The 27506-nt window shown below is 43.2% G+C and overlaps 1 protein-coding gene across 3 annotated transcripts; it reads left to right on the top strand.

Moving 5' to 3' along the window:
• The first annotated feature begins 9579 nt into the window (after positions 1-9579).
• LOC106585777 (noelin) lies at positions 9580-27049 on the top strand. Of its 3 annotated transcripts, none has more exons than XM_014172384.2 (6): positions 9580-9979; positions 14335-14484; positions 15249-15404; positions 16582-16801; positions 24139-24245; positions 24828-27049. In XM_014172384.2, the coding sequence occupies exons 1-6, from the start codon at positions 9914-9916 to the stop codon at positions 25503-25505; spliced, it is 1377 nt and encodes a 458-aa protein (XP_014027859.1). In that variant the 5' UTR covers positions 9580-9913; the 3' UTR covers positions 25506-27049. The 3 variants fall into 3 exon arrangements, with proteins under 3 accessions (XP_014027859.1, XP_014027860.1, XP_014027858.1); XM_014172383.2 differs by lacking the exon at positions 9580-9979 and adding an exon at positions 11769-12307; XM_014172385.2 differs by lacking the exons at positions 16582-16801; positions 24139-24245; positions 24828-27049 and adding an exon at positions 16014-16393 and having other exon boundaries at positions 9594-9979.
• Positions 27050-27506: the final 457 nt, after the last annotated feature.

The raw sequence follows: 27506 nt of genomic DNA, 5'->3' as shown, positions 1-27506 counted from the left end.
CGGGAATGTCCATTTAGCTAAACAGAGGAAAGAAAACAAAGCTTTCGGTCGACGCGGGCACGAGCCTGAGTCTCACAGTACTGTAACCAGCCACTACCCAAACGCGCTACTTTGTTTCAGCCAGAGCCTGCAAAGCCACGATTCAGCGTTTTGCCGCCTTCTGAGAACCTATGGCAGCCGTAGGAAGTGTCACGGGACAGCTAAGATCCTCACTCTTCAATAAACAGAGACAAGAAGAACGACACCTTGTCAGACAGGCCACTTCCTGCATGAAATCTTCTCAGGTTTTTGCCTGCCATATGAGTTCTGTTATACTCAAAGACAACATTCAAACAGTTTTAGAAACTTTAGGGTGTTTTCTACCCAAAGCCAATAATTATATGCATATTCTAGTTACTGGGCAGGAGTAGTAACCAGATTAAATCGGGTACGTTTTTTTTATCCAGCTGTGAAAATACTGCCCCCTAGCCATAACAGGTGTATTCCTATAGGAAGAGATGTCAATGCAAACTGTTAAGTGTTAATTCCACACGGTCAAGATTAGGCTTGCACAGATCGGGAGGACCTTAGGAACGGTCCTGGGGTTGAATTGTGCTTCTAGCCTTAAAGGTTCTGCTACTGTCACAAAAATCACCTCAAATTTAGGTCAGGTTTCATTTTGGGCCTACTTTTTTGCACGGTCTATGCGGTCAGACCGAACGAGCTACGGTCAAGTGGGGCATGTCCTTGAACTCGGCTTGGCATAGAGACTATGTTGATGCCATTTGTTTCCCTTTCTGTGATGATTTAGCCTGCCCATTTTGGGATTTCAGCCCTATTTAATGGAAGTTCATACTTCCCCTTTAGGATACGAAGGGGACCGTTCAATCTTTTCATGTTGATATCTGTAGTCCTACAGCTGACCCTGAACACGTGGCAAACGGAATTTAGAAAATTGCCTGCACAGAAGCAGAGTTAGAGCATAACCTGTAAACCCATGTGTCAGACTACATGAACCGGCAAGCGCGGCTAGAATAACTGTGGTTTATCCACCCCAACCTCCCCCGATGAGCCCATCGAAAATGGCGTGTTTCTGTGTGACCCAGAGGCCGCAACATGTCCAAAGCATGTTGAAAACTACTTGAAACTGAGCTGCACTTTCTAACCTCCTGCCAAATGTATGACCATATCAGACACATATTTCCCTCAGATTACGTAGACCCCCAAAGAATTTGAAAACAAATCCAATTTTGATAAACTCCCTTATCTATTGGGTGAAATACCACAGTGTGCAATCACAGCAGCAAGATATGTGACCTGTTGCCACAAGAAAAGGGCAACCAGTGAAGAACAAACACCATTGTAACTACAACCCATATTATAGTTTTTTCCCTTCTGTACTTTAACTATTTACACATTGCTACAACAGTGTACGGTGCATTCAGAAATAATTCAGACCCCTTGACTTTTTCCAAATGTTGTTATGTTACAGCCTTATTCTAAAATGGATTTAATAACTAAAAAATCTCATCAATCTACACACAATACCCCATAATGAAAAAGCCAAAACAGATTTAAATATTTTTTGCAAATGTATTAAAAATAAAAAACAGAAACAAATGATATACATAAGTATTCAGACTGTTTTCTATGGGACTTGAAATTGAGCTCAGGTGCATCCTGTTTCCATTGATCATCCTTGAGATGTTTCTACAACTTGATTGGAGTCCACCTGTGGTAAATTCAATTGATTGGACATGGTTTGGAAAGGCACACATCTATCTATATAACGTCCCACAGTTGAGAACGGATGTCAGAGCAAAAACCAAGCCATGAGGTCGAAGGAATTGTCCGTAGAGCTCAGAGACAGGATTGTGTCGAGGCACAGATCTGGGGAAGGGTATGAAATAAATTCTGCAGTATTGAAGGTCTCCATGAACATAGTAGCCTCCATCATTCTTAAATGGAATAAGTTTGTAACCCCCAAGACTCTTCCTAGAGTTGTCCACCTGGCCAAACTGAGCAATCGGGGGAGAGGGGCCTTGGTCAGGGAGGTGACCAAGAACCCGATGATCACTCTGACAGAGCTCCAGAGTTCCTCTTTGGAGATGGGAAAACCTTCCAGAAAGACAACCATCTCTGCAGCACTCCACCAATCAGGCCTTTATGGTAAAGTGGCCAGACGGAAGCCACTCCTGCTTGCAGTTTGCCAAAAGGCACCTAAAGGACTCTTAGACCATGAGAAACAAGATTATCTGGTCTGATGAAACCAAGATCGAACTCTTTGGCCTGAATGCCAAGCGTCAAGTCTGGAGGAAAACTGGCACCATCCCTACAGTGAAGCATGATGTTGGCAGCATCATGCTGTGGGGATGTTTTTCAGCAGCAAGGACTGGGAGACTAGTCAGGACTGAGGGAAAGATGAACGGAGCAAAGTACAGAGAGATCCTTGAAGAAAACCTGCTCCAGAGCACTCAGAACCTCAGACTGGGGAAAAGGTTCACCTTCCAAAAGGACAACGACCCTAAGCACACAGCCAAGACAACGCAGGAGTGGCTTCGGGACAAGTCTCTGAATGTCCTTGAGTGGACCAGCCAGAGCCAGGACTTGAACCCGATCGATCTCTGGAGAGACCTAAAAATAGCTGTGAGGCGACGATCCCCATCCAACCTGACAGAGCTTGAGTGGTTCTGAGCTTATATCAACATTACCCAGGTAAGCTAACAGTTACAGAAATCAGGAATGCAAACAGGGTCTATCTATCTGAGCTACTGTGTCCAATACACTACCACCTGTTATGTTGGGAGCCTACTGACCAATGATATGTATTGTTCAAATAAAGGTTTAAGGAATTACAGGCATGCACCACATTACTACAAGACAAAACAGCTCACATAATCAAGCCTGATGGTCTTGTAAGTATAAAAGCAAAGCTTGCTTTCATTTAATGGGATACTATCCTATTGTGGTGTGTGAAGAATCCAATACTTTACCTTGTATGTGGTACAAATCACATTATTATGGGAGCACCTCCTCTCAGACTATGAACCTGCAAATAGAAATATGACAACCTATCACATTTCAGGTAAGACCCAGATGCAGACAACGTCAAAGTAACAACAGTTTATTAATCCAACAGGGGCAGGCAATAGACAGGTCAAGAGCAGGCATGGGTCAGTAATCCAGATAGGTGGGGAAAAGGTACAGGATGGCAGGCAGGCTCAGGGTCGGGGTAGGCAGTCAGTAATCCAGATAGGTGGGGCAAAGGTACAGGACGGCAGGCAGGCTCAGGCTCAGGCCAGGCAGAAAAGGTCAAAACAGAGAAAACTAGAAAAGAGGAACAATCGAGAGACAGAACAGAGAGGAAAACGCTGGTAGGTTGGACAAAACAAAACAAACTGGCAACAGACAAACAGAGAACACAGGTATAAATACACAGGGGATAATGAGGAAGATGGGCATCACCAGGAGGGGGGGGTCGAGACAATCACAAAGACAGGTGAAACAGATCAGGGTGTGACATAACCGAATTCAAAATATCAGTTACTGAAAACATCTGGTCAAACTAGAAACATGTGGGAGGATTTGACAGCTTTAGCGGAGGATGGGACAGGAGAAATTAATCTTCATCACTCACCATGTTAGGTCATCAGATGTTCCCAAAAAAATATGTCCCTGCAAAAACAATCAACGCTAACTAGCTATGTTTTTTCCTCATTGGACCTGCATTTACAATGTATAAAATTTCAGTTTGTGTGTAGTTGTTGGTTTAGCTTTCTGTGCCTTTGTAGAAAGTACGGTCTGCATGTATAGACGCTTAATGCGTCATGATTGCAAGGTGTCACAATATATTTTCCAACTGATCCAACTGTTGTCCCAACTGCCTACCAACTGTCCCGTTATCAATCAAATCAATCAAATGTATTTATAAAGCCCTTCTTACATCAGCTGATGTCATAAAGTGCTGTTCAGAAACCCAGCCTAAAACCCCAAACAGCAAGCAATGCAGGTGTAGAAGCACGGTGGCTAGGAAAAACTCCCTACAAAGGCCAGAACCTAGGAAGAAACCTAGAGAGGAACCAGGCTATGAGGGGTGGCCAGTCCTCTTCTAACTGTGCCGGGTGGAGATTATTACAGAACATGGCCAAGATGTTCAAATGTTCATAGATGACCAGCAGGTTCAGATAATAATAATCACAGTGGTTGTAGAGGGTACAACAGGTCAGCACCTCAGGAGTAAATGTCAGTTGGCTTTTCATTGCCGAACATTCAGAGTATCTCTACCGCTCCTGCTGTCTCTCGAGAGTTGAAAACAGCAGGTCTGGGACAAGGTAGCACATCCGGTGAACAGGTCAGGGTTCCATAACCACAGGCAGAACAGTTGAAACTGGAGCAGCAGTACGACCAGGTGGACTGGGGACAGCAAGGAGTCATCAGGCCATGTAGTCCTGAGGCATGGTCCTAGGGCTTAGGTCCTCCGAGAGAAAGATAGAGAGAGAGAGTGTGAGAGAGAGAGAGAGAGAGAGAGATAGAGAGAGAATTAGAGAGAGCATACTTAAATTCACACAGGGCACCGGATAAGACAGGAGGAATACTCCAGATATAACAGACTGACCCTAGCCCCCCGACACATAAACTATTGCAATATAAATACTGGAGGCTGAGACAGGAGGGGTCGGGAGACACTGTGGCCCCGTCCGACGATACCCCCGGACAGGGCCAAACAAGCAGGATATAATCCCACCCACTTTGCCAAAGCACAGCCCCCACACCACTAGAGGGATATCTTCAACCACCAACTTACTATCCTGAGACAAGGCCGAGTATAGCCCACGAAGATCTCGCCCACAGCACGAACCTGGGGGGGTGCCAACCTGGACAGGAAGACCACGTCAGTGACTCAAACCAATCAAGTGACGCACCCCTCCTAGGGACGGCATGGAAGAGCACCAGTAAGCCAGTGACTCAGCCCCCGTAATAGGGTTTGAGGCAGAGAATCCCAGTGGAGAGAGGGGAACTGGCCAGGCAGAGACAGCAAAGACAGTTTGTTGTTCCAGTGCCTTTACGCTCACCTTCACACTCCTGGGCCAGACTACACTCAATCATAGGACCTACTGAAGAGATGAGTCTTCAATAAAGACTTAAAGGTTGAGACTGAGTCTGCGTCTCTCACATGGATAGGCAGACCATTCCATAAAAAATGGAGCTCTATAGGAGAAAGCCCTAGCTCCAGCTGTTTGCTTAGAAATGATTGGGACAGTAAGGAGGCCTGCGTCTTGTGACCGTAGTGTACATGTAGGTATGTATGGCAGGACCAAATCGGAAAGGTAGGTAGGAGCGAGCCGGTGTAATGCTTTGTAGGTTAGCAGTAAAACCTTGAAATCAGCCCTATCCTTAACAGGAAGCCAGTGTAGAGAGGCTAGAGTAATGTGATCAAATTTTTGGGTGCTAATCAAGATTCTAGCAGCCATGTTTAGCACTAACTGAAGTTTATTTAGTGCTTTATCCAGGTACTCGGAAGGTAGAGCATTGCAGTATTCTGATCTAGAAGTGACAAAAGCATGGATGAATTTTTCAGCATAAGTTTTGGACAAAAAGTTCCTGATTTTTGCAATGTTATGTAGATGGAAAAAAGCTGTCCTTGACACAGTCTTGATATGTTCGTCAAAAGAGAGATCAGGGTCCAGAGTAACGCAGAGGTCCTTCACAGTTTTATTTGAGACGATTGTACAACCATCAAGATTAATTGTCGGATTCAACAGAAGATCTCTTTGTTTCTTGGGACCTAGAACTAGCATCTCTGTTTTGTCCGAGTTTAAAAGTAGAACATTTGCCGCCATCCACTTCCTTATGTCTGAAACACAGGCTTCCAGGGAGGGCAATTTTGGGGCTTCACCATGTTTCATTGAAATGTACAGCTGTGTCGTCCGCATAGCAGTGAAAGTTGACATTGTGTTTTACGAATGACATCACCAAGAGGTAAAATATTTTGTGAAAACAATAGTGATCCTAAAACAGAGCCTTGAAGAACACTGAAATGTACAGTTGATTTGTCAGAGGACAAACCATCTACAGAGACAAACTGATATCTTTCTGACAGATTAGATCTAAACCAGGCCAGAACTTGTCCGTGTAGACCAATTTTGGTTTCCAATCTCTCTAAAAGAATGTGGTGATCGGTGGTATCAAAAGCACCACTAAGGTCTAAGAGCACGAGGACAGATACAGAGCCTCGTCTGACGCCATTAAAAGGTAATTTAACACTTTCACAAGTGCAGTCTCAGTGCTATGATGGGGTCTAAAACCAGACTGAAGTGTTTCGTATACATTGTTTTTCTTCATGAAGGCAGTGAGTTGCTGCGCAACAGCTTTTTCTAAAGGTTTTGAGAGGAATGGGAGAATCAATATAGGCCGATAGTTTTTTAAATATTTTCTGGGTCAAGGTTTGGCTTTATCAAGAGAGGCTTTATTACTGCCACTTTTAGTGAGTTTGGTACACATCCAGTGGATAGGGAGCCGTTTATTATGTTCATAATTTTCATTCAATGTGTCAAGAGATATAGTGTTAAAAAACTTGAGTGTCTCCCTTGATCCTAGGTCCTAGCAGTGTTGTGCAGACTCAGGACAACTTTGCTTTGGAGAAATACACAGATTTAAAGAGTCCGTAATTTGCTCTCTATTGATCATGATCTTTTCGTCAAGGAAGTTCATGAATTTATCACTGCTGAAGTTAAAGCCATCTTCTCTTGGGGAATTCTGCTTTTTAGTTAGCTTTGCGACAGTATTGAAAGTACATTTTGGATTGTTCTTATTTTCCTCAATTAGGTTGTAAAAATAGGATGATCGAGCAGCAGTGAGGGCTCTTCAATACTGCACGGTACTGTCTTTCCAAGCTAGTCGGAAGACTTCCAGTTTGGTGTAGCGCCATTTCCGTTCCAATTTTATGGAAGCTTGCTTCAGGGCTTGGATATTTTCTGTATACCAGGGAGCTAGTTTCTTATGACAAATGTTTTTTGTTTTTAGGGGTGCGACTGCATCATATTACGCAAGGTTAAATTGAGTTCCTCAGTTAGGTGGTTAACTGATTTTTCTACTCTGACGTCCTTGGGTAGGTGGAGGGAGTCTGGAAGGGCATCTAGGAATCTTTGGGTTGAATTTATAGCATGGCTTTTGATGATCCTTGGTTGGGGTCTGAGCGGATTAGTTGTTGCGATTGCAAACGTAATAAAACGGTGGTCCGATAGTCCAGGATTATGAGGAAAAACATTAAGATCCACAACATTTATTCCATGGGACAAAACTAGGTCCAGAGTATGACTGTGGCAGTGAGTAGGTCCGGAGACATGTTGGACAAAACTCACTGAGTCGATGATGGCTTTGAAAGCCTTTTGGAGTGGTCTGTGGACATTTCCATGTGAATATTAAAGTCACCAAAATGTTTAATATTATCTGGTTTTAATGTCCATTCTAGAATGCCCTTCTTGCCAATCAGAAACAAGTATTCAACAATACTGTGGTATAACATAATAAAAGACGTTAGCGGCAGGTGGACGTGCAAAATCCATCGTCATAGTTTGGGTGAAGCCTGAGCTGGAATGTGAAGCTAACTGAAGCTGATTAGTTTTATAAAAGCCTGAGTAGATCTAGCTTGCATTAAAGTATACCACTCTGAGCTTTTTAAAGTGGTAATCATTAGTTGAAACAATAACAAAGCATTCTACCCACCACTGTTTCACTAAAAAGATGAGGGATGGGGCTAGGGAAATGTAACCACTCTCAAAATCATAGACAGAGCTATGGATGCAATAACTGACCATCCATGATATCACAATTATAGTTTTAACCATGCTTTGAGGCTATACAGTGTTTGTTTACATTTAATTTGTTTACAAACATTGTAGTAAAACAAGCTTATATTTTGGGTTGTGATGGGGTACGACAGTTGAACTAAGCTCCCGAGGCATTTATAAGTTATATTCGTCAAAAAACATCCTTAGTTTACAAGTCCAAATATGGATGTAGCTACTGCATATTGTCACTTTAAATGATCAAATATGATCAATGTCTCAATGGTCTTTAATAGCCTGTGTTACTGTCTGAAATACTGTACGAACACAAACAGTGGTGTCCCCATACTACTAGGACAATTGGGAGAACAGAAAGAAGTGTCAGAAAGTGGGCCACCTCATCCCTAGGCTATTCTATTTTGTCTTTGAGGCTCCTTCTTGGATTGGGGAAAAGGCACTGCTTGTTCAGTACAATTTCTGGGTAGGCACAGCACCGTGCTTGCTTTAAAATCGCTTCAAGATTTTTACACAGCAGTGCAACAGATGTGGAAGCATGCAGTACCTTGTGCATGTGTGTGTATCACTTAGGCATGATTTGCAGGCTGCTCTGAATGTGTGATTGAATTCTATATCTCATGCCCCTTGGAATTGATCCCCAACCCTGTAGGAGGCAGATGTAGGAAGGAAAACACCAAAGAACAAAATGTCTGTACTTTATTAATTCAGCATTGATAGTTTGCCGGAAGGATTTGAAACACTGGAAATATTCCAGAGACTTAAACAAAACCCCAATCTCCATATCCTAATTTCATCATAGCAAGACTCCCATCTAGTAACAGAAATACAACTGTTTCCTTATAGCAAGAATCTCATCTAGTAACATGTTTTAGTAATTGAAATAACTGTACGAACATAAATAACATTGTTTCCTTATAGCAAGACTCCCATCTAGTAACATAAATACAACTGTTTACTTATAGCAAGACTCCCATCTAGTAACAGAAATATCACTGTTTCATTATAGCAAGACTCCCATCTAGTAACAGAAATACCACTGTGTTTCAGGTTGACATGGTTTGATAGAGGAGCTATTTACACTAGCCGACAGTTCATAGGGGAAATAAAATCCCAGCAGGGCTACTATTCAGTTTCTGAACTGGGTGCAAAAAGACAAACTGCTTTCCTTGACTTGTGTCTTCTTTGTGACATTGGCTGGTTATACCACACATTCTTCTGCACCTCACTTTCCATTACATCCCCTCCTTTTCTTGTTTCCCTGTACCCTTTTAGAAAATATCAAGGAAGGTAAAGAGGACGGAGGGAGATTAGGAAATGCCATCTAAAGACCTGGACAGGGGGAAAAGGAATCTAGAGACAGGAATCTAGGAATCTATTATCACAGGGTTGAACTACAAAGAGTTCATATGAGATAGGCATGTAAGACATGACTTTAGTGAGTATTCACAGCATGAACATAGTAACCAAGACAAAGGGTGCAGCCTAAGCTTTAGATGGATGCCATGATTTCATGCAAAACTATTTTGAGAGGTATGTTTAAGCAAACAGCAATATGGGAATGCTACTATGCTGTAGCCTACAACTATTAAGTATGGTCTGACTTCACATCTCAGCAGATCCCAGGACCCATTTTTGCATTGAATCATAGTCATTATGTAGGATTCTGCATGTTATTAACCCCATTCTTTCTATAAAAACCTGTTATAGAACCTCTCTTCTCATATGAGCCCACTCCAACCCCGCCCAATCATTCTTGAATTCCACACGCCCGTTCCTGTCACATCCGGTTTCAGCACCACAGCCAGCTCCCTCCCGCATTCTCACACACACCCCTGTCCTTGTTTTGCGGAGCCAACTTTTGCGATTGTTTTTTCGTTCCATGCTTCTCATGCGAGGTGGCTGACAGAAGGAAGACAGAAGGAAAGGGATCTTCTGCACAACGCACTGAGATGAATTGAACATCATGCAGTGACTGCTCCTCACACTAGATTTGTTCTTTACCTTTAATTTTGTGTTTAGCGCTGCAACGAAGATTGCAAGACGACGTGTAAAAGAGGAAGAAGACATTACAGTGGAAAAAGACAATCTGCATGTGAAAGCACTGGATCTAGTGCTATCGGAGGCAAGCGATGCAGCCTACTAACAAGCTCCTGAGTCTCACCCTCCTTGTCTTGATGGGCACGGAACTCACCCAAGTAGGTTTATAAACGCCATTTTACTCCCCATTTAAGATACCCAAACCATGCTTAGCAAATTATCCTACAAATTACCTATTTAACAACGTTGTAGGCCTTGAGATTAAGAGATTAAAATAGATTATGATGAAAGATAAAGGGATTCCATCATCCTCGTAAAATTGATAAGCGCTAATGTGCGTTCAGAGGCATTTCTGTAGACAAACTATCTATTGTATCTATAACAAAAATTGGACAAAATCCAAATCATCTATTTATTTAATCAGTGAGGTAGGGTAGGCTATACTGAAATGTTTCAATTGGCGTTTCACATTCAATGCATCGAACTAATTCCAAATTCACTCCAATTAAGCTATGTGAGCGATAGGGTAATCTACTTTATAATGTCTACATTGAAATACGCGAGAAATTTCACACTGACATCCTGCATCTAGACAATTGTAATGTGATTTGATAGTCCGAATATAAGAAATATGTCAGATAAAAGGCTTAATTAGAAATCTTATTAAAGCAATGCATTAACCAGATTCCACCCCAGATTGTAGCCTAACACGAATAGACTCTTCTGGTTATACTAGCACTACAGACAGAAATATGAAAACAAAACTATTTCAACACAATAATAATAGACTGCTGTTATTGCTCTAAAATTCTAAACAATTACAAAATATTTGACTTTTGCTATGATCAATAACTCGTATTAATTTGTAATGGTCTCCATGAACATGTTCTTCTTGTCTCCATCTTTCTAAGGAATTGTTTCTCTAGTCAGATATGCATTGCACTCACAGTGCCACAGCGCCTCCTCCTGGCTGCCACAATATAACCTGTCAAACTTTCCTGGACAACAAGGGTTCAAGCTTTTGTTCTAGACTAGCACTAAGATACTTGATCGCATACTTAATCAACTAATCATCAAGCTCGTGATTAGTTGAATGAAATGGCACCAAATGTCGGATTCATTCAACTAATCATTCTTATCGCATTCATGATGCTGGTATGGCAGGCTATGGCAATACCAGGAAGATTATTGACTTTTGAATTCCTTATAATCAATTGTCTAGTTAGTATTATGAACAGTAAATGTGATGTAATGTATTGTATGTTAACACCTTCTTTTTGATCCCAAACAACTAGCGCAATATAACCAACAACAAACAAAGAAAATAAATATATATAGCTTATTAAATGTGGAAGAAATATATTATATTTTTTAAACAGAAAGACAAAAAGAAGCAACAAAACAAGAGATGATGCAATACAAATGTCTGTAACTCATGAAAGACAAAAATAAACAGAAATATATCGTTTTTAAAGCTTATCTTGTTTTTTTTTTAAAACGCAATACTAGGCTAAAGTACCTGACAAAGTGACGTGCAATACCGTTCGTAACGACAAGGTGGCGGAATGTCCCTCGATATCCCTGGACCTGGTTGGTTAAAACAGGCCAAGGACAGTGCATTAACTGCATTTCAGTACAGATGCTGAATATCCCATTATTGCGCCACGGACCTTCTTTCTATGGCACTCGTCAAAAATTGTGGCTGATGGTTTCAATGTGATTGGATTATTCCAGTTCTTGTCCGCATAGAGTCATCAAGCCACCGTTATTAAAGTAGCCAACCTACACAATTACGCTATCCAGTCTGAAAATGTCGTTTAGGTTCGTTTTGTCTCCATTGCGTTTGCAGGGTTTCATACTTAAATTGAATATATCACACAATTGACTTTAATGTCTGAAGTTATGCTATTTAGATATTGTTTTCCTGTCATGGCATGTTCTTGTACTTGGTGGCAAGGTACATAGTCCTGTTCCGCTGTGGCAAGCGCCAAAGCGTGGCGCCATGAACTTCATTTCAACGGAAGGTTGTTTTATCCGTGCGCGGTGGGCGGGGGAATTCAGCGAATGGGAGAGGCGACTGAAACCCTGTCATCTTCTAAACTCGAAAGCGATTGCGGGAGAACCACTTCACATTTTCCAACAACTGCATTGAGCCATCATCAAGGTGGCTTTTGAAGAGAGCAGAAACCACCTGTCAGCCAAAGATGTTCAAACCTAAACGCACCGCTGTTGCTGTCCCGCCGTTGCATCCAATGATTGGCTATATGAATTGTCTAGTTAGTTCTTCACTGGAATGTGGACAAGGACATTTTTGGTAATACGACAAGAGCGCAGATATGTCGGTGCCTTTACTGAAGATTGGAGTGGTGTTGAGCACGATGGCTATGATTACTAACTGGATGTCGCAGACGTTACCGTCCTTGGTGGGACTTAACACCAACAAGCTCTCGGTAGCATCAGGAGGGACAGCGGACCGGAGCACCGGCGTGAGTGACAGCAGATACAGGAACAATTAGAACCATGTACTGCAGAGGGTAGATTACAATAGTTATTTAGTAGTGGTTGGAAATTGAAAGAAAAAAACAGGTGTTGCTTCTGCATCAAAAAAAAAGGACTGTAATGACTATAGCCAAAACGAGTAGGCCTATCAATAAACATATAACGTTAGCTGAAAAAACGGCAAACCGTTACCTTACTATTCTTGTTAGCCATAGTGCAGGTTTCAACAACTTTCACACATTCTTTGCTAAATGGTTTAACTGATATATGTTGGAGAATAAGTGTGGCAAAGATGGACAATTATAACAGTTCTGAGATTGTCTGTGACTAATGTAATTGAATAAAAAGAGCAGAATAATGCTACATTATATAAGAACACTAACAGATAATGTAGTCACATTGTAGACAATGGATTTTAGCATAATACACTGCATGTCACTACTTGTCAGGGTTAATCTAGAGCCATATTTCTGTTCATATGTCTATTTATGGCTCTGGGTTCAACCATGTAGTAGTAAAGTTGTAACCAATCCAATCCTCTGTATCGAATTTTTCCTCTGAAGGCTTAGTGCTAAATAGGCTTGGTCCTCTGTAGTTCACTTTGCAGAGCATAGCGCTTGCACCGCCAGGATAGTGTGTTCGATACCCCGTACCACCCGTACATAAAATGTATGCGCGCATGGACTTTAAGTCGCTTTGGATAAAAATGCGAAATGGCATATGTATATATATATTGAATGACTTTACGCCATTACTTTATTGGAGGGTTGAACATGTAAGGTTTCCTTGACATAAATGGCACAGATTACATTCCTGTAAACTACATTAAGTATTTAGAAATACTAGATTATGACTTAATATCATCACAATCCAGCAAAGCTATTTCAGTAGATTTACAAAGTTGTTTCCCTCAATTTGATGTCAACTCCTTTTGTCAGCCCCATTGTCTTTAGAATATGGATAGTCATGTTGATGGTCAGAGATTAGGCGGGAGCATACGGCAAGGTTCATCACTACAGATGGCATTTTATGTAACCATATGTCATCATCTAAGAAAAAGGTTATGTAAATCCCTGTGGTGAAAATATTCTGCATCAAACTGGTACACATTTCTTGGCAGAGATCATGCTTTTTGTCCAAACCTCAAAAAATGTAATGACATAATTTTGGAGTAAACTAATATGTTTTAGATAAGAGTAGTAATGTAGTCTATGTTAAACCCTACACACTACGGTGAGTCGTGCCCTGCCAAGCCAAAGCAAGCTGAACTGTACTGGCTTGGTTACGCACCCTCCACTGCTGCTGGAACCGTGCTGGAGAGGACAATGTGAAAGAGAAATGTCTGAACCAGCACAGTATGGTGTAAACACGTTAATGCTGTCACATCACATCTCTATATGAATAACCTTTTTTCATTCATCTGTCTCTCCCCCTCTCTCACTGTCTGTCTATCTCCCTGTCTGTCTATCTCTCTCACTGTCTGTCTATCTCCCTGTCTGGCTGTCTGTCTCTCCTTCCCTATCTGTCTTTCCCTCTCTCTCCCTGTCTGTCTATCTATCTCACTGTCTGTCTATCTCCCTGTCTGGCTGTCTGTCTCCTTCCCTATCTGTCTTTCCCTCTCTCTCCCTGTCTGTCTATCTCTCTCACTGTCTGTCTATCTCTCTCACTGTCTGTCTATCTCCCTGTCTGGCTGTCTGTCTCTCCTTCCCTATCTGTCTTTCCCTCTCTCTCCCTGTCTGTCTATCTCTCTCACTGTCTGTCTGTCTGTCTGTCTGTCTGTCTGTCTGTCTGTCTGTCTGTCTGTCTGTCTGTCTGTCTGTCTGTCTGTCTGTCTGTCTGTCTGTCTGTCCCTATCTCTCCCTGTCTATCTCTCTCTCTCCCTATCTGTATTTCCCTCTCTCACCCTGTCCTGTCTCTCTCCCGGTCTGTCTGTCTTTCCCTCTCTCTCTCTCTCTCTCTCTCTCTCTCTCTCTCTCTCTCTCTCTCTCTCTCTCACCCTGTCTGTCCATCCTAGGTGCTCCCAGCCAACCCTGAGGAGTCATGGCAGGTGTACAGCTCAGCCCAGGACACGGAGGGCCGCTGTGTCTGCACTGTGGTGGCACCTCAACAGTCCATGTGCTCGCGGGACGCCAGGACCAAACAGCTCCGACAGCTGCTAGAAAAAGTAACCCCCCCCCATGTAGCATGATGTACTACAGTACCCATAACCCCCCACTACCAGACCTCCACTAGAACAAGCACCATTCACCAGTTGCACCATGACAACCATATCTCCCACTCTCCCTCTCTCATTTCTCTACATCATCTTCTCAGCAGCAGCAGCCTCTGGCCAGAGGACAAGAGTTACTTGTATGGCTTCTTGACAATAGCAGTTCAGTTCACCCTGTATTGCCAATATTGATTTTCTGTCATCATCATTTGATATGATCTGACATTCAGTCTTATACAGTAGATTTTTTTGGAGGCCAGATGTTGTGCAACTTTGGCACCTTGATGTGGAACAACCAGCAGTCCATGTATGGCATACTCTCAATCTCTATCACTGCTGTGGGTCATTTGGGGTCAGAAATGGATGTCTTTCTGATTCGGCTTGATCTTTAAGTACACATAACAGTTAGTTGCTCTTGAGCACCTGAAATGCTGTATTCTCTGTCTAGACACGTCAGAGTTATACAGTGTCAGATTTTGCAGTCAGTTATCCACACCATATCTACAAGAAAATGTGTCATACACCAACATTGTTAAAGGAGCATTGATGGCTAAAGTCTATATCTTTGCGTTTATTGGGTGTATAATTTGTTTATTTTCATTCCAAAAATGGAATTAAATAATAAGCCTGGGAAGACCCGAATACACAAGTGTTTAGGGCTGTATTTAGGTATATTTAGAGCTTTAAGAGACATGTTTTTCTATTTTCCCCTGTGTTAGGTCCAGAACATGACCCAGTCTATCCAGGTGCTAGACCAGCGGACCCAGAGAGACCTGCAGTACGTGGAGAGGATGGAGGTCCAGCTGAAAGGTCTGGAGACCAAGTTTAAACAGGTGGAGGAGAACCACAAGCAGAACATTGCCAGGCAATACAAGGTATGTCAACATTTCTCTTAGGGTTGCTAAATTCCGGGAACTTTCAATACATTTCCTGTTTTTCCTGAAATCCTGGTTGGAGGATTCCGGATTTCCTGCTTATTCCCTCCCGATTCCGGGAAAACCAGGGAATTTATTTAATGTTCCTGGAATTTTGGAACCCTAATCTTACATAGACAACATTGTACAAAGATGTGCTGTAAGTGGAGTTCTGGGTCCATATTTATCAAGCCTCTCAGAGTAGGAGTGCTGAGCTACGATCAGGTCCTTACTGTCCATATAATAGTATTCATTCACATCCTAGATCAGCACTACTACTCTGAGAAGCATGATACATACAGCCCCTGCTGTGTATGAAACCCGTACACCTAAATGCTTGTCTCTGGAATTAAAATTTAACGTCATCAACTATTTTGATGACGTTTATGTTTGTTAGTGTGTGTATGTTTGTGTGTGTTCCCCACCTATCCTCACCAATGCTATGTTTATGCTATGTGTCTGTCATGAGCAACCCTGGGAGTGATGACCCTTGCACGTTTTGTGTGTGTATATTAGGCTAGTGAGTTAGATTATTCAACACTCAACAGTATCTCATTTTCTTGCTTGCAGGGCTAACTTTAGGAAATTATATCAAAGCTGCAGAGACTGAAGAGGCAGTTCTATTCCAGTGTTCTATCCCTGAACTTGACCACTGACTATTTGCACCATGCAGTTTATTTGAAAACTAGCACCCTTTTCACCCTCAGACCTGCACTACTCTTTGCATTTCTGCATGTTACTGTCAATGCATTCCATCAATAGATTTAGTTCAGTTTTTTTTAAATTAATATTACTTTTGTTTTATTCAATTCCATATCCTGTTTAGTTTTGTCAATGCATAACTGGTTATCACAAAAAAATACAGAAACATTGTTGTATGTGACACAAAAGCATGTAACCCTAAGATGTTGCATTTTAAAAGGTGAAAATAAAATATTTTCCCAATTGTTTTTGGTGTACCGAGGACTTGTTTCATGCTGCTTATGTTTGTGATGATGTCACATCCGTTCATGATACTGTTGAATGTGTTAGGTCCACTCTGAACTCACCATAGGGAGACAGCCAGAGTAGGGCAAGACAGGTGTGGAACACCCATTTGCTCGCATAACACTGAACCAAGCCTATTTTAACCTTTCAGGCAATAAAAGCGAAAATGGAGGAACTTAGGCCATTGATACCAGTGTTGGAGGAGTACAAAGCTGATGCAAAATTGGTATTGCGGTTTAAAGAGGAGCTCCAGAATCTGACGTCTGTGCTAAACGAACTCCAGGAGGAGATCGGCGCCTATGACTACGAGGAGCTACAAAACAGAGTGTCAAATCTTGAAGAGAGGCTTCGTGCATGCATGCAAAAATTAGGTAGGCTCAGAGAACACCGAAACACCCTCTTTGCTTCCTTGTGCAACGGGCCAATCAGATTTATAGTAGTCATTCTTCTCACACCAACAGATCTCTGTCTATCCACCGCACCTATGGTACATGCTCTACATTATAGCTTTAACATACTCAGTCATTCTCTGATGTTAGGCAATCACGTGCCTTGACTACACATCAATGCATAATAATATTGCTGATGAAAAAAGACAAACAGTTCTCATATGTCAGGTTAGATGCTATTTAAACATGTTAGGATTTAGAGTTGTTAGATGGTGATTTGGATTAAGTTTTGCTAATGTAATCCTATTAAACCGAAACTACATCCCTAGCACGTCATGTTATGTGTGCCAGAAATGAGCTGTGAGCTTATGTCCACTTCTTGGCCAAAAGCTTCACACCATTGTAGCGACAGTCATCTAAAAATAGTACCAGGATGTAACAACTGACAGATTATTTCTCTCAGTAGTCTCTTTGTTGCATGGGTTGTCCACAGGATTGTATACAAGGGCAAAGTAGATGGCATGATGTGTGTCTAAACCAAGGGCTCTCCCAGCATATACAGTATCCTATCTGTCACCATATTTATTCGATTGATGTCGTGACAGGCTAACAGTAAGTGAAAGGCTGAACAAATCGATGAATGGTGCAAAATACATGATTCAAAATAAAATAGGAGGAAATAGGTAGAAGAAATCCAATTGTAAGGAATGAGGCATTGAAGTCGTTTTCCTTTGTGCCACTGTGCTTTGACTGTTAGGATGCTGACTGTAGCTCTAGGGATGACGCTGTAGGCAGGGAGTAGAGCCAATGTGCTGGCAACTTCTTAGAGATTAAAGAAGGGCTCACTTCAATTTCAGAGGATTATCCATTTTTGTTTCAAGCGCTCAGCAATAACTCTCCAAGTACTATAGCTATGGTAGACAGCATACACTACCCAGCTAGCACATTTGGTTCCTTCGAAGTTGTGGGAACAACTGCTTTTGGTTTCACATTGGTTGTGGGAAAGAATGACTGTTTCCTGACTAGTAAAATTTCATGTTTTTTTAAATGTTCTGAGAACAGAAGTGGAAATTTACTCTTGTTTCCTGAAAGTTTTATTAACACTTTGAGAACGGTAATAATAGGTTATTTTGAGGTTTTTGAATTACTTCCTTAACTTTCACTGAATGTATCAATAAGACTTTTAATAACACTACTAGCTTATTTTGAGTTAACTTTTTTTTAAACTCTGAGCACAGATGGAAATGCATTTCCTTAGGCATTAATCATGCAAACACCTTTATTTTTTATTGTAACACAGCATCAGTGAGATTTGAACATATAATCTTCTGTTGTGAATCCATGGAATTAGTCCACTGCACCACCGTGATGGAGTGAGGATGTTTTTTTTAACGAATACTAAGCTGTTCATTTTAGTCTATTCAAACAGAACCCATTTCAAAGAAAACAAGCACTTTTTCAGTTCTGCCCACAAATTTTCTATAGGATTGAGGTCAGGGCTTTGTGATGGCCACTCCAATACCTTGACTTTGTTGTCCTTAAGCCATTTTGCCACAACTTTGGAAGTATGCTTGGGGTCATTGTCTATTTGGAAGACCCATTTGCGACCAAGCTTTAACTTCCTGATTGATGTCTTGAGATGTTGCTTCAATATATACACCACATTTTTCATCCTCATGAAGTCATCTATTTTGTGAAGTGCACCAGTCCCTCCTGCAGCAAAGCACCCCCACAACATGATGCTGCCACCCCCGTGCTTCACGGTTGGGATGGTGTTCTTCAGCTTGCAAGCCTCCTCCTTTTTCCTGCAAACATAACGATGTTCATTATGGCCAAACAGTTCTATTTTTGTTTCATCAGACCAGAGGACATTTCTCCAAAAAGTACGATCTTTGTCCCCATGTGCAGTTGCAAGCCGTAGTCTGGCTATTTCATGGGGGTTTTGGAGCACTGGCTTCTTCGTTGCTGAGCGGCCTTTCAGGTTATGTCGATATGGGACTCGTTTTACTGTGGATATAGATACTTTTGTACCTGTTTCCGCCAGCATCTTCACAAGGTCCTTTGCTGTTGTTCTGGGATTGATTTGCACTTTTCGCACCAAAGTACGTTCGTCTCTAGGAGACAGAACGCATCTCCTTCCTGAGTAGCGTGATGGCTGCGTGGTCCCATGGTGTTTATACTTGCGTACTATTGTTTGTGCAGATGAACGTGGTACCTTCAGGTTTTTGGAAATTGCTCCCAAGGATGAACCAGACTTGTGGAGGTCTACCATTTTTTTTCTGAGGTCTTGGCTGATTTCTTTTGATTTTCCCATGATGTCAAGCAAAGAGGCACTGAGTTTGAAGGTAGGCTTTGAAATACATCCACAGGTACACCTCCAATTGACTCACACGATGTCAATTAGCATATCAGAAGCTTCTGAAGCCATAACATAATTTTCTGGAATTTTCCAAGATGTAAACTTCTGACCATCTGGAATTGTGATACAGTGAATTATAAGTGAAATAATCTGTCTGTAAACAATTGTTGGAAAAATTACTTGTGTCATGCACGAAGTAGATGTCCTAACCGACTTGGCAAAACTATAGTTTGTTAACAAGAAATTTGTGAAGTGGTTGAAAAACGAGTTTTAATGACTCCAACCTAAGTGTATGTAAACTTCCGACTTCAACTGTAGTAGAAAGTCTACATGGCCACTTGATTATTTTTAGTGGCAGTTTAGACCCGAAACAGACACTTAAGTTCGCCGCACTCTACCTTCTCAGACTGTTAGCTTACGTTAGCGAACAGTCGTGGCTAATACAAAACAAGTCGAATATGTTAGCTAACATTAGCCACAATTCACAAACTATTTCCCTTGTTGAATGCAACTCTGTAGGAAACGTAATGCTGCAGTACAGACATTTCCACAGAAGAACGTTATTTCTTATCGTTCTCTGAACTATTTGAGAATATTCCCAATGTCAAACCAGTTAGAGAACGTTCCCAGAACATGACCAACATTTTAATGAAATGTAACCATATTTTAACTTTTAGGAAACGTTCTGTTAAAGTAATGAAATACCAAGAAAATGTTAGTTTTTTTGGCAAGTTCCTTAAATGTGCTGAGAATGTACCAAAGCCAAGCAACTATCCTGCACCGTTACCTGAAAATTGTGGGAAGGTTGTATGCAAAATAACCATAGGACAACCACGTTCTCACCAAGCTCTAAGAAACATATGTATCTCAGAACGTTATATGCTAGTTTGTTATCTTGGGAAAATGGGGGCAGATATTTGTGTAACCCCCAACATTTATTTCTGGACATGAAGTTAGGGGGAGGAATTGTGTGAATTGACTCAAACTTTAATATTGCACTGACTGTTCCTGTTCTTAATATAGCATTTGAAGAGGGGAGCAATTGAGTGTGTGGTTTTTGTAAAAACTGAAAAGTCCGTTTTCATTATTCATAAGTAATGTTATCATTTATCTATGACATTGAAAGGATGTACAAAGAGACTACAAGCCAAAAGGTTGGGCATCACTCCTTGGAATTGCCCATTTCTCATCTTTGGCTCACACCTTGTGGTTGTGTGGTCTCTGTACAACAGTATCCTTTCAATGTCATTGATAAATGATAACATTACTTATGAATAATGAAAACGGACCTTTCTGTCCGAATACATCATTCTGAGGCAGAGAAATCGGTGGCTAAAGCAGGAGATCTAGATTCTGGTACATACATTTATACAGTATCTACACAGTTCTTTCTAGAAAACCTCCAGCTTAAACAGTATTGTCAAAACCTGAAGAAATCACCAAACTGATCAATAGATTGTAATACTAAAGCTGGATAAACTGTCACGCTCGTCGGAAAGATGAGTTCCACATCTTTAATACAGTGAAACTAAGAAAACAACAAACATGCAACGAACGTGAAGTCGTAGTGCTCGTAGTGCTCAACACAAAAACAATATCCCACAATGCAGGTGGGTACAGGAACTCCTTAAGTATGATCCCCAATTAGAGACAATGATAATCAGCTGCCTCTAATTGGGAACCATACTCAAACCCAAACATAGAAATATAATTGACTAGAACACCCCCTAGTCACGCCCTGACCTGCTACACCATAGAGAACCAAGGGCTCTCTATGGTCAGGGCGTGACAGTACCCCCCCAAAGGTGCGGTCTCCGGCCGCAAAACCTGAAAACAAATGGGGAGGGTAGGGGGCGTGATTAGTGTCGGTGGCGGCTCCGGTGCAGGTCGTAGCCCCCGCTCAGACCCCGGATCCGGCCATCGCACCGGGCTGAACACCGTGCCTGGACTGGGCATCGGCGCAGAGGAAGGCTCCGGCCTTGGAGCGGGACTGGAAGCCGTGCCTGGACTGGGCACCAGCACAAAGGAGGGCTCTGGCCATGGAGCTGGGTTGGACGCCGTGCCTGGACTGGGCACCGGCGCAGAGCAAGGCTCCGGCCTTGGAGCGGGACTGGAAGCCGTGCCTGGACTGGGCACCGGCGCAAAGGAGGGCTCTGGCCATGGAGCTGGGTTGGCCGCCATGCCTGGACTGGGCACCGGCACAGAGGAAGGCTCCGGCCTCGGAGCGGGACTGTACGCCGTGCCTGGACTGGGCATCGGCGCAGAGGAAGGCTCCCGCCATGGAGCAGGACCGGACACTGTGCCTGGACCAGCCACCGGCGCAGAGGAAGGCTCCTGCCCTGGAGCTGGACTGGACGCCGTGCCTGGACTGGGCACCGGCGCAGAAGAAGTCTCCGGCATGGAGCAGGACTGGACGCCGTGCCTGGACTGGGCACCGGTGCAGTAGAAGGCTCCTGCCAAGGAGCGGGACTGGACACCATGCCTGGACTGGGCATCGGCGCAGAGGAAGGCTCCGGCCTTGGAGCTGGACTGGATGCCGTGCCTGGACTGGGCACCGACGCAGAGGAAGGCTCCTGCCATGGAGCGGGACTGGACACTGTGCTTGGACTCCGGACCGTTGACCGTCACTAGAAGCTCCGGGCCATTGACCGTCCCTGGAAGCTCCGGACAGTTGACCGTCCCTGGAAGCTCCGGACCGTTGACCGTCACCGAAAGCTCCGGACCAATGACCATCACCGAAGGTTCCGGACCGATGACCGTCACAGAAGGCTCCGAACCGTTGACCATCGCTGGAGGTTCCGGACCGTTGACCGTCACTGGAGGTTCCGGACCGTTGACCATCGCTGGAGGTTCCGGACCGTTGACCTTCGCTGGAGGTTCCGGACCGTTTGCCGTCGCTGGAGGTTCCGGACTGTTGACCGTCGCTGGAGGTTCCGGACTGTTGACCGTCACTGGAGGTTATGGACTGTTGACCATCGCTGGAGGTTCCGGACTGTTGACTGTCGTTGGAGGTTCCGGACTGTGGACCGTTGCCGGGGTTTCCGGACTGTGAACCGTCGCCTGAAGCTCTGGACTGTGAACCGTCGCCAGAAGCTCTGGACTGTGAACCGTCGCCGGAAGCTCTGGACTGTGAACCGTCGCCGGAAGCTCTGGACTGTGAATGCGCACTGGAGGCCTAGTGCGTGGAGCCGGCACAGGTGGCACCGGACTGGTGACACGCACTTCAGGGCGAGTGCGGGGAGCTGGCACAGGACGTACTGGACTGGGGAGGCGCACTGGAGGCCTGGTGCGTGGAGCCGGCCCAGGTGGCACCGGACTGGTGACACGCACTTCAGGGCGAGTGCGGGGAGCTGGCACAGGACGTACCGGACAGGGGAGGCGCACTGGAGACCTGGTGCGTGGAGCCGGCACAGGTTGTACCAGACTGGTAACACGCTCTTCAGGGCCAATGTGGTGCCGAACACACCAAACCATCATCTCTCTCTCTCCCAACTTCTCCATCGCCTCTCTGACGGTCTCTGGCTCTTCAGGGCGAGTGCAGGGAGCAGGCACAGGACGTACCGGGCTGGGGAGGCGCACTGGTGGCCTGGTGCGTGGAGCCGGCACAGATGGTACCGGGCTGAGAAGGCGCTCTTCAACGCACCTGCGCTGCAGCATACTCCTCGCCAAAACCTCTCTCCGGTATCCCTCGTTGAACTCCTCCAGAGTTTGCCATTCGGGCTCTGGCGCTCCCCGCTGCTCCGCCAACCGCTCCATGTGCCCCCCCCCCAAAAAAAATCTTGGGGTTTCTGTGGCCGCGGTCCCCGGCGTCATCGCTGTCCCCCTATGCTCCTTGGCGACTCCCGCCAAGGAAGGCTCTCGTGTCCTCCCATGATTTCCTCCCAAGTCCAAAACTCCTTTACCTCATTTACACGCTGCTTGGTCCTGCGTGGGTGGGATATTCTGTCACGCTCGTTGGAAAGGACGGACCAAGGCGCAGCGTGAGTTGAGTTCCACATCTTTAATATACAGTGAAACTAAGAAAACAACAAACATGCAATGAACGTGAAGTCATAGTGCTCAACACACTAACACAAAAACAATATCCCACAATGCAGGTGGGAACAGGAACTCCTTAACCTGTTGGGGCTAGGGGGCAGTATTTGCACGGCCGGATAAAAAACGTACCCGATTTAAACTGGTTACTACTCTTGCCCAGAAACGAGAATATGCATATAATTAGTAGATTTGGATAGAAAACACTCTAAAGTTTCTAAAACTGTTTGAATGGTGTCTGTGAGTATAACAGAACTCATATGGCAGGCCAAAACCTGAGAAGATTCCATACAGGAAATGCCCTGTCTGACAATTTCTTCTCCTTCTGTGGCATCTCTATCAAAAATACAGCATCTCTGCTCTAATGTGACATTTTCTAAGGCTTCCATTGGCTCTCAGAAGGCGCCAGAAAGTGGAATGACGTCTCTGCAGTCTCTGGGCGAAAAACAGCAGGAGTTTTTGTGAGTGGTCAGGCAGGGAACAATGACACTGGAGATGCGCGTCCACGAGACGACTCCATGTTTTTCTTTCGGTCTTTGAATGAATACAACGTCACCCGGTTGGAATATTAAGCATCCCACCTTGCCCAGGGAGGTTAAGTATGATCCCCAATTAGAGACAACAATAATCAGCTGCCTCTAATTGGGAACCATACTCAAACCCAAACATAGAAATATAATTGACTAGAACACCCCCTAGTCACGCCCTGACCTGCTACACCATAGAGAACCAAGGGCTCTCTATGGTCAGGGCGTGACATAAACAAGTCAAATTGATATTATCATTTTCAACAAAAAGTATAGTAGGTATAGTTGGTCACTGACCTACACACGCACACACACACACAATGTTTTCCAACCTATTAACACCATTGATAGTCCAGAGATGAATGCAGTATCTTGCATTGTGTCTTTGGCTCTTGCAGCATGTGGGAAGCTGACAGGGATCAGCGATCCAATTACCATTAAGACGTCTGGATCAAGGTTTGGATCCTGGATGACTGACCCCCTGGCTCCTGAAGATGACACTAGGGTAGGTCTGGTTCTGCAATGCCTATGCTATTCATTATACAGTTAACACAGACTCACCAAAAACGTTGTTATCAATTATGCAATTAGATGACACTCAGTACAGATTTGCAGTGTTGTAAAATATAATCTGTAAATGTTAGCTTGTATGTTTGTATTAACAGGTTTTATATAAACCAGTGATTATTGACCAGAATGGATCACAACTTTAGTAATGTGTTCTCATGCCTCACTGTCTGGGATTTGCTCACTGGCCTGAAAAGAGAAGTTAGCACCACAACACATTCTGAGGCTAATCTGGAAGGTAGCTACATGTCCTGGTTGTCATTGCAGTAAACTATGTCATTCTAGGGAATGAAAGACATGAATCACAGGATTGGATAAAAGTTATTTGTAAATTTTTATGTGTTGCACATACTAAGATATCACTCATTGTCCTGCCGAACTTGTGTTGTTAAATTCATTAAGGAATACCCCTGACATTGGGGTGGACATACTCTATCCATGTACTACCTGATCTCTTGCTAAATTCAATATCATACTATACCTGAGATAGAGTTTCTAATGCTCTTGTATTCCTTTCTAGGTGTGGTACATGGATGGCTACCACAACAACCGATTTGTGCGGGAGTACAAGTCCATCTATGACTTCATGAATTCCGACAACTTTACATCTCACCGTCTCCCCCACCCGTGGTCAGGCACTGGCCAGGTGGTCTACAATGGCTCTATCTACTTCAACAAGTTCCAGAGCCACACCATCATCAAGTTTGACTTCAAGACCTCCGTCATCAGCAAGTCACGCCAGCTGGACTACGCTGGCTACAACAACATGTACCACTACTCCTGGGGCGGCCACTCAGACATCGACCTCATGGTGGACGAGGGCGGGCTCTGGGCCATTTACGCCACCAATCAGAACGCAGGGAACATTGTCATCAGTAAACTGAACCCCAACACCCTGCAGATCGTCAAGAGCTGGACTACCAACCACCCCAAGAGGAGCGCAGGAGAGGCCTTCATGATCTGTGGCACGCTGTATGTCACCAATGGCTACTCCGGTGGGACCAAGGTGTATTATGCCTTCAGCACCAACTCGTCCACCTACGAGTACATTGACATACCATTCCAGAATAAGTACTCTCACATCTCCATGCTGGACTATAACCCTAAAGACAGAGCACTGTACGCATGGAATAACGGTCACCAGGTGCTTTACAATGTCACCTTGTTCCATGTCATTCGGTCAGAGCAGGAGCAGTAGATAGCTAGCCATGCTGTTACCTTCTCAGTCACCGGCAGACCTGGGTTCAAATACTATTGGATAACTTTCAAATACATTTAACATTTGTGTTAGCCTGCCTGGAGTGCCAGATGGGCAGGGTTTGCAGTTTTGCAAAAATTGTATTAATTCCATTATACCAGGCAAGCCTAATCAAGCCCGGCTATATCATGCAAATTTGAACCCAGGTCTGGTCCACGGATGCTTCAAAGTAGAGGAGATACTATATGTAACTGTGGAAGTAGAGAAGTATCCTATATTTTACTCAGTAACAAGAAATACAGTACCTAATGATATATAATGTATAGAAACAAAGAGTAGAACAGGAACAGAAAATGTCATGCCTTTCTTGTTTTAGATGACTTCAAATGGCTTATAATGATTGTGTTTTTATGGAATTACACACTCTTCACTTGTTTTTATTTCATCACAGATAGTGCAGCCTATTGTATCATAGTTTTGAATTGAATTACATTTGGAATTGAAGAGAGATTATATCCCGGGCCTTGTTTATCAACCTGTATAAAGCCAAACTGTAGGACACAAACACACAATCATGACCATTTTCCCCAGGTGGGGGATCCTCATTAATGAATGAATTAATTAATTATGTTACATGATCAGATGGTAAAGATGGTCAAATGTAGCAGCAATGTTCCATGTAACTCGATTCCTGCTTCTGTAAAGGTGGAGACTAGTGATCGTCCTAACACAGAGCCATGTGCAGAATAGAAATCCAATTCTATCCCCATGTATTGGTAGCAACATAACTTGGAAAATGTGTAATGGCACCTCAAAACATGTACTCAGTCTTTCCTGCGCAATACAACCTCTCAGGAACCAATATAACACAACCTGTCGTTTGCATGGAGTCATCTACATGGACATTATAGGATCTGAGTATGATTGATAAAGGAGGCCCAATGGAGCACAGTTTCAAGAATCCAGTCAAACCACGAGTCAATGACAAAATACTGTATATCTGGGAACACCGACTACAGACTGTTGGAAGCACCCTGTTTCATTTCTGTGTCTTTGTGATGGTACGATGTATTTTCTCTTTTTCTATCTTGTTTTTGCATGGGCATTTTTACTGACCAAAATGGTTTTCTTCTCCGGATGTATTTTGCAATATTTGATGCTGTAGTGCAGGAGACTAGTTTAGCACTGTTAGAAGGCAGGCTTTTTACTTTCTTATTGTCATTGGGGTTGATATATGTTCTTATTGTTGGTATTGATATTTACTGTGATAGCCTGTCTTTGTAGATTGGATTGTATTGACATAATTTGTCTAGCTCATATAGTTCTGTCTGGCAAAAAGAATAACTATAACAATCACAAGAGAATGTACCAAACAATGTATCTATGAGCCAGTGACATATCCACTGGCTGTTTTATTCCATTTGACTTCACAAGTCTACTGTCTGTTTCTTAGAGAGATCAATTGTGACATCTTATTCTGTTGAGCTTGCATATGTGTTGTATCTGCAATAACATTCATATAAATAAACAAGATCTTTGTTCTACCATTGACTCTCTCAATCTCTGAAAATAAACTTGTGAATAAGATGCCTCAATTGAACCCCTTTTTGCAATGCAGCTTATAAAATGCACAGGTTTTCAGTTTAAAGAAGTGTGGGAAAGGGTCTTTTTCGGAGACATCCATGTCTGAGAATAGCATCAACCAGAGGACCTATTCACCTTTGAATGAGCAGGTTACTTGTCAAAACAATGATTATCTGAGATATAGTCTCCTATTTGCAATTTGTTAATTTCACATATATTTAGATAAGTGCTACAAATCTCAATGTCCAAATTACATGTTCAACTGTTTGATCAATGGGGCATAGGACAATCTAACACAAAAACACAGTACAACCCAGACGATAAAAAAATAGGAAAGAAAGTACATTAAAGACATGTCCAACAGGGCATATCACGTAATTTCAACGTGTATAATTGGGTAATATTTTGTTGAGACAT

This window comes from Salmo salar, chromosome ssa24, assembly GCF_905237065.1.
Source record: "Salmo salar chromosome ssa24, Ssal_v3.1, whole genome shotgun sequence".
Classification (NCBI taxonomy): Eukaryota; Metazoa; Chordata; class Actinopteri; order Salmoniformes; family Salmonidae; genus Salmo; species Salmo salar.
Note: the sequence above shows the minus strand (reverse complement) of the source record. Positions and strands in the feature narration are given on the sequence as shown.

Excerpts from the sequence above, each read along its gene's own strand:
- LOC106585777 (XM_014172383.2), top strand. The coding sequence starts at position 12,158 with ATGTCGGTGCCTTTACTGAAGATTGGAGTGGTGTTGAGCACGATGGCT. Across the intron at positions 12,308-14,334 it reads CAGCGGACCGGAGCACCGGC|GTGCTCCCAGCCAACCCTGA; the intron begins GTGAGTGACAGC and ends TGTCCATCCTAG. Across the intron at positions 16,802-24,138 it reads TGCATGCATGCAAAAATTAG|CATGTGGGAAGCTGACAGGG; the intron begins GTAGGCTCAGAG and ends TGGCTCTTGCAG.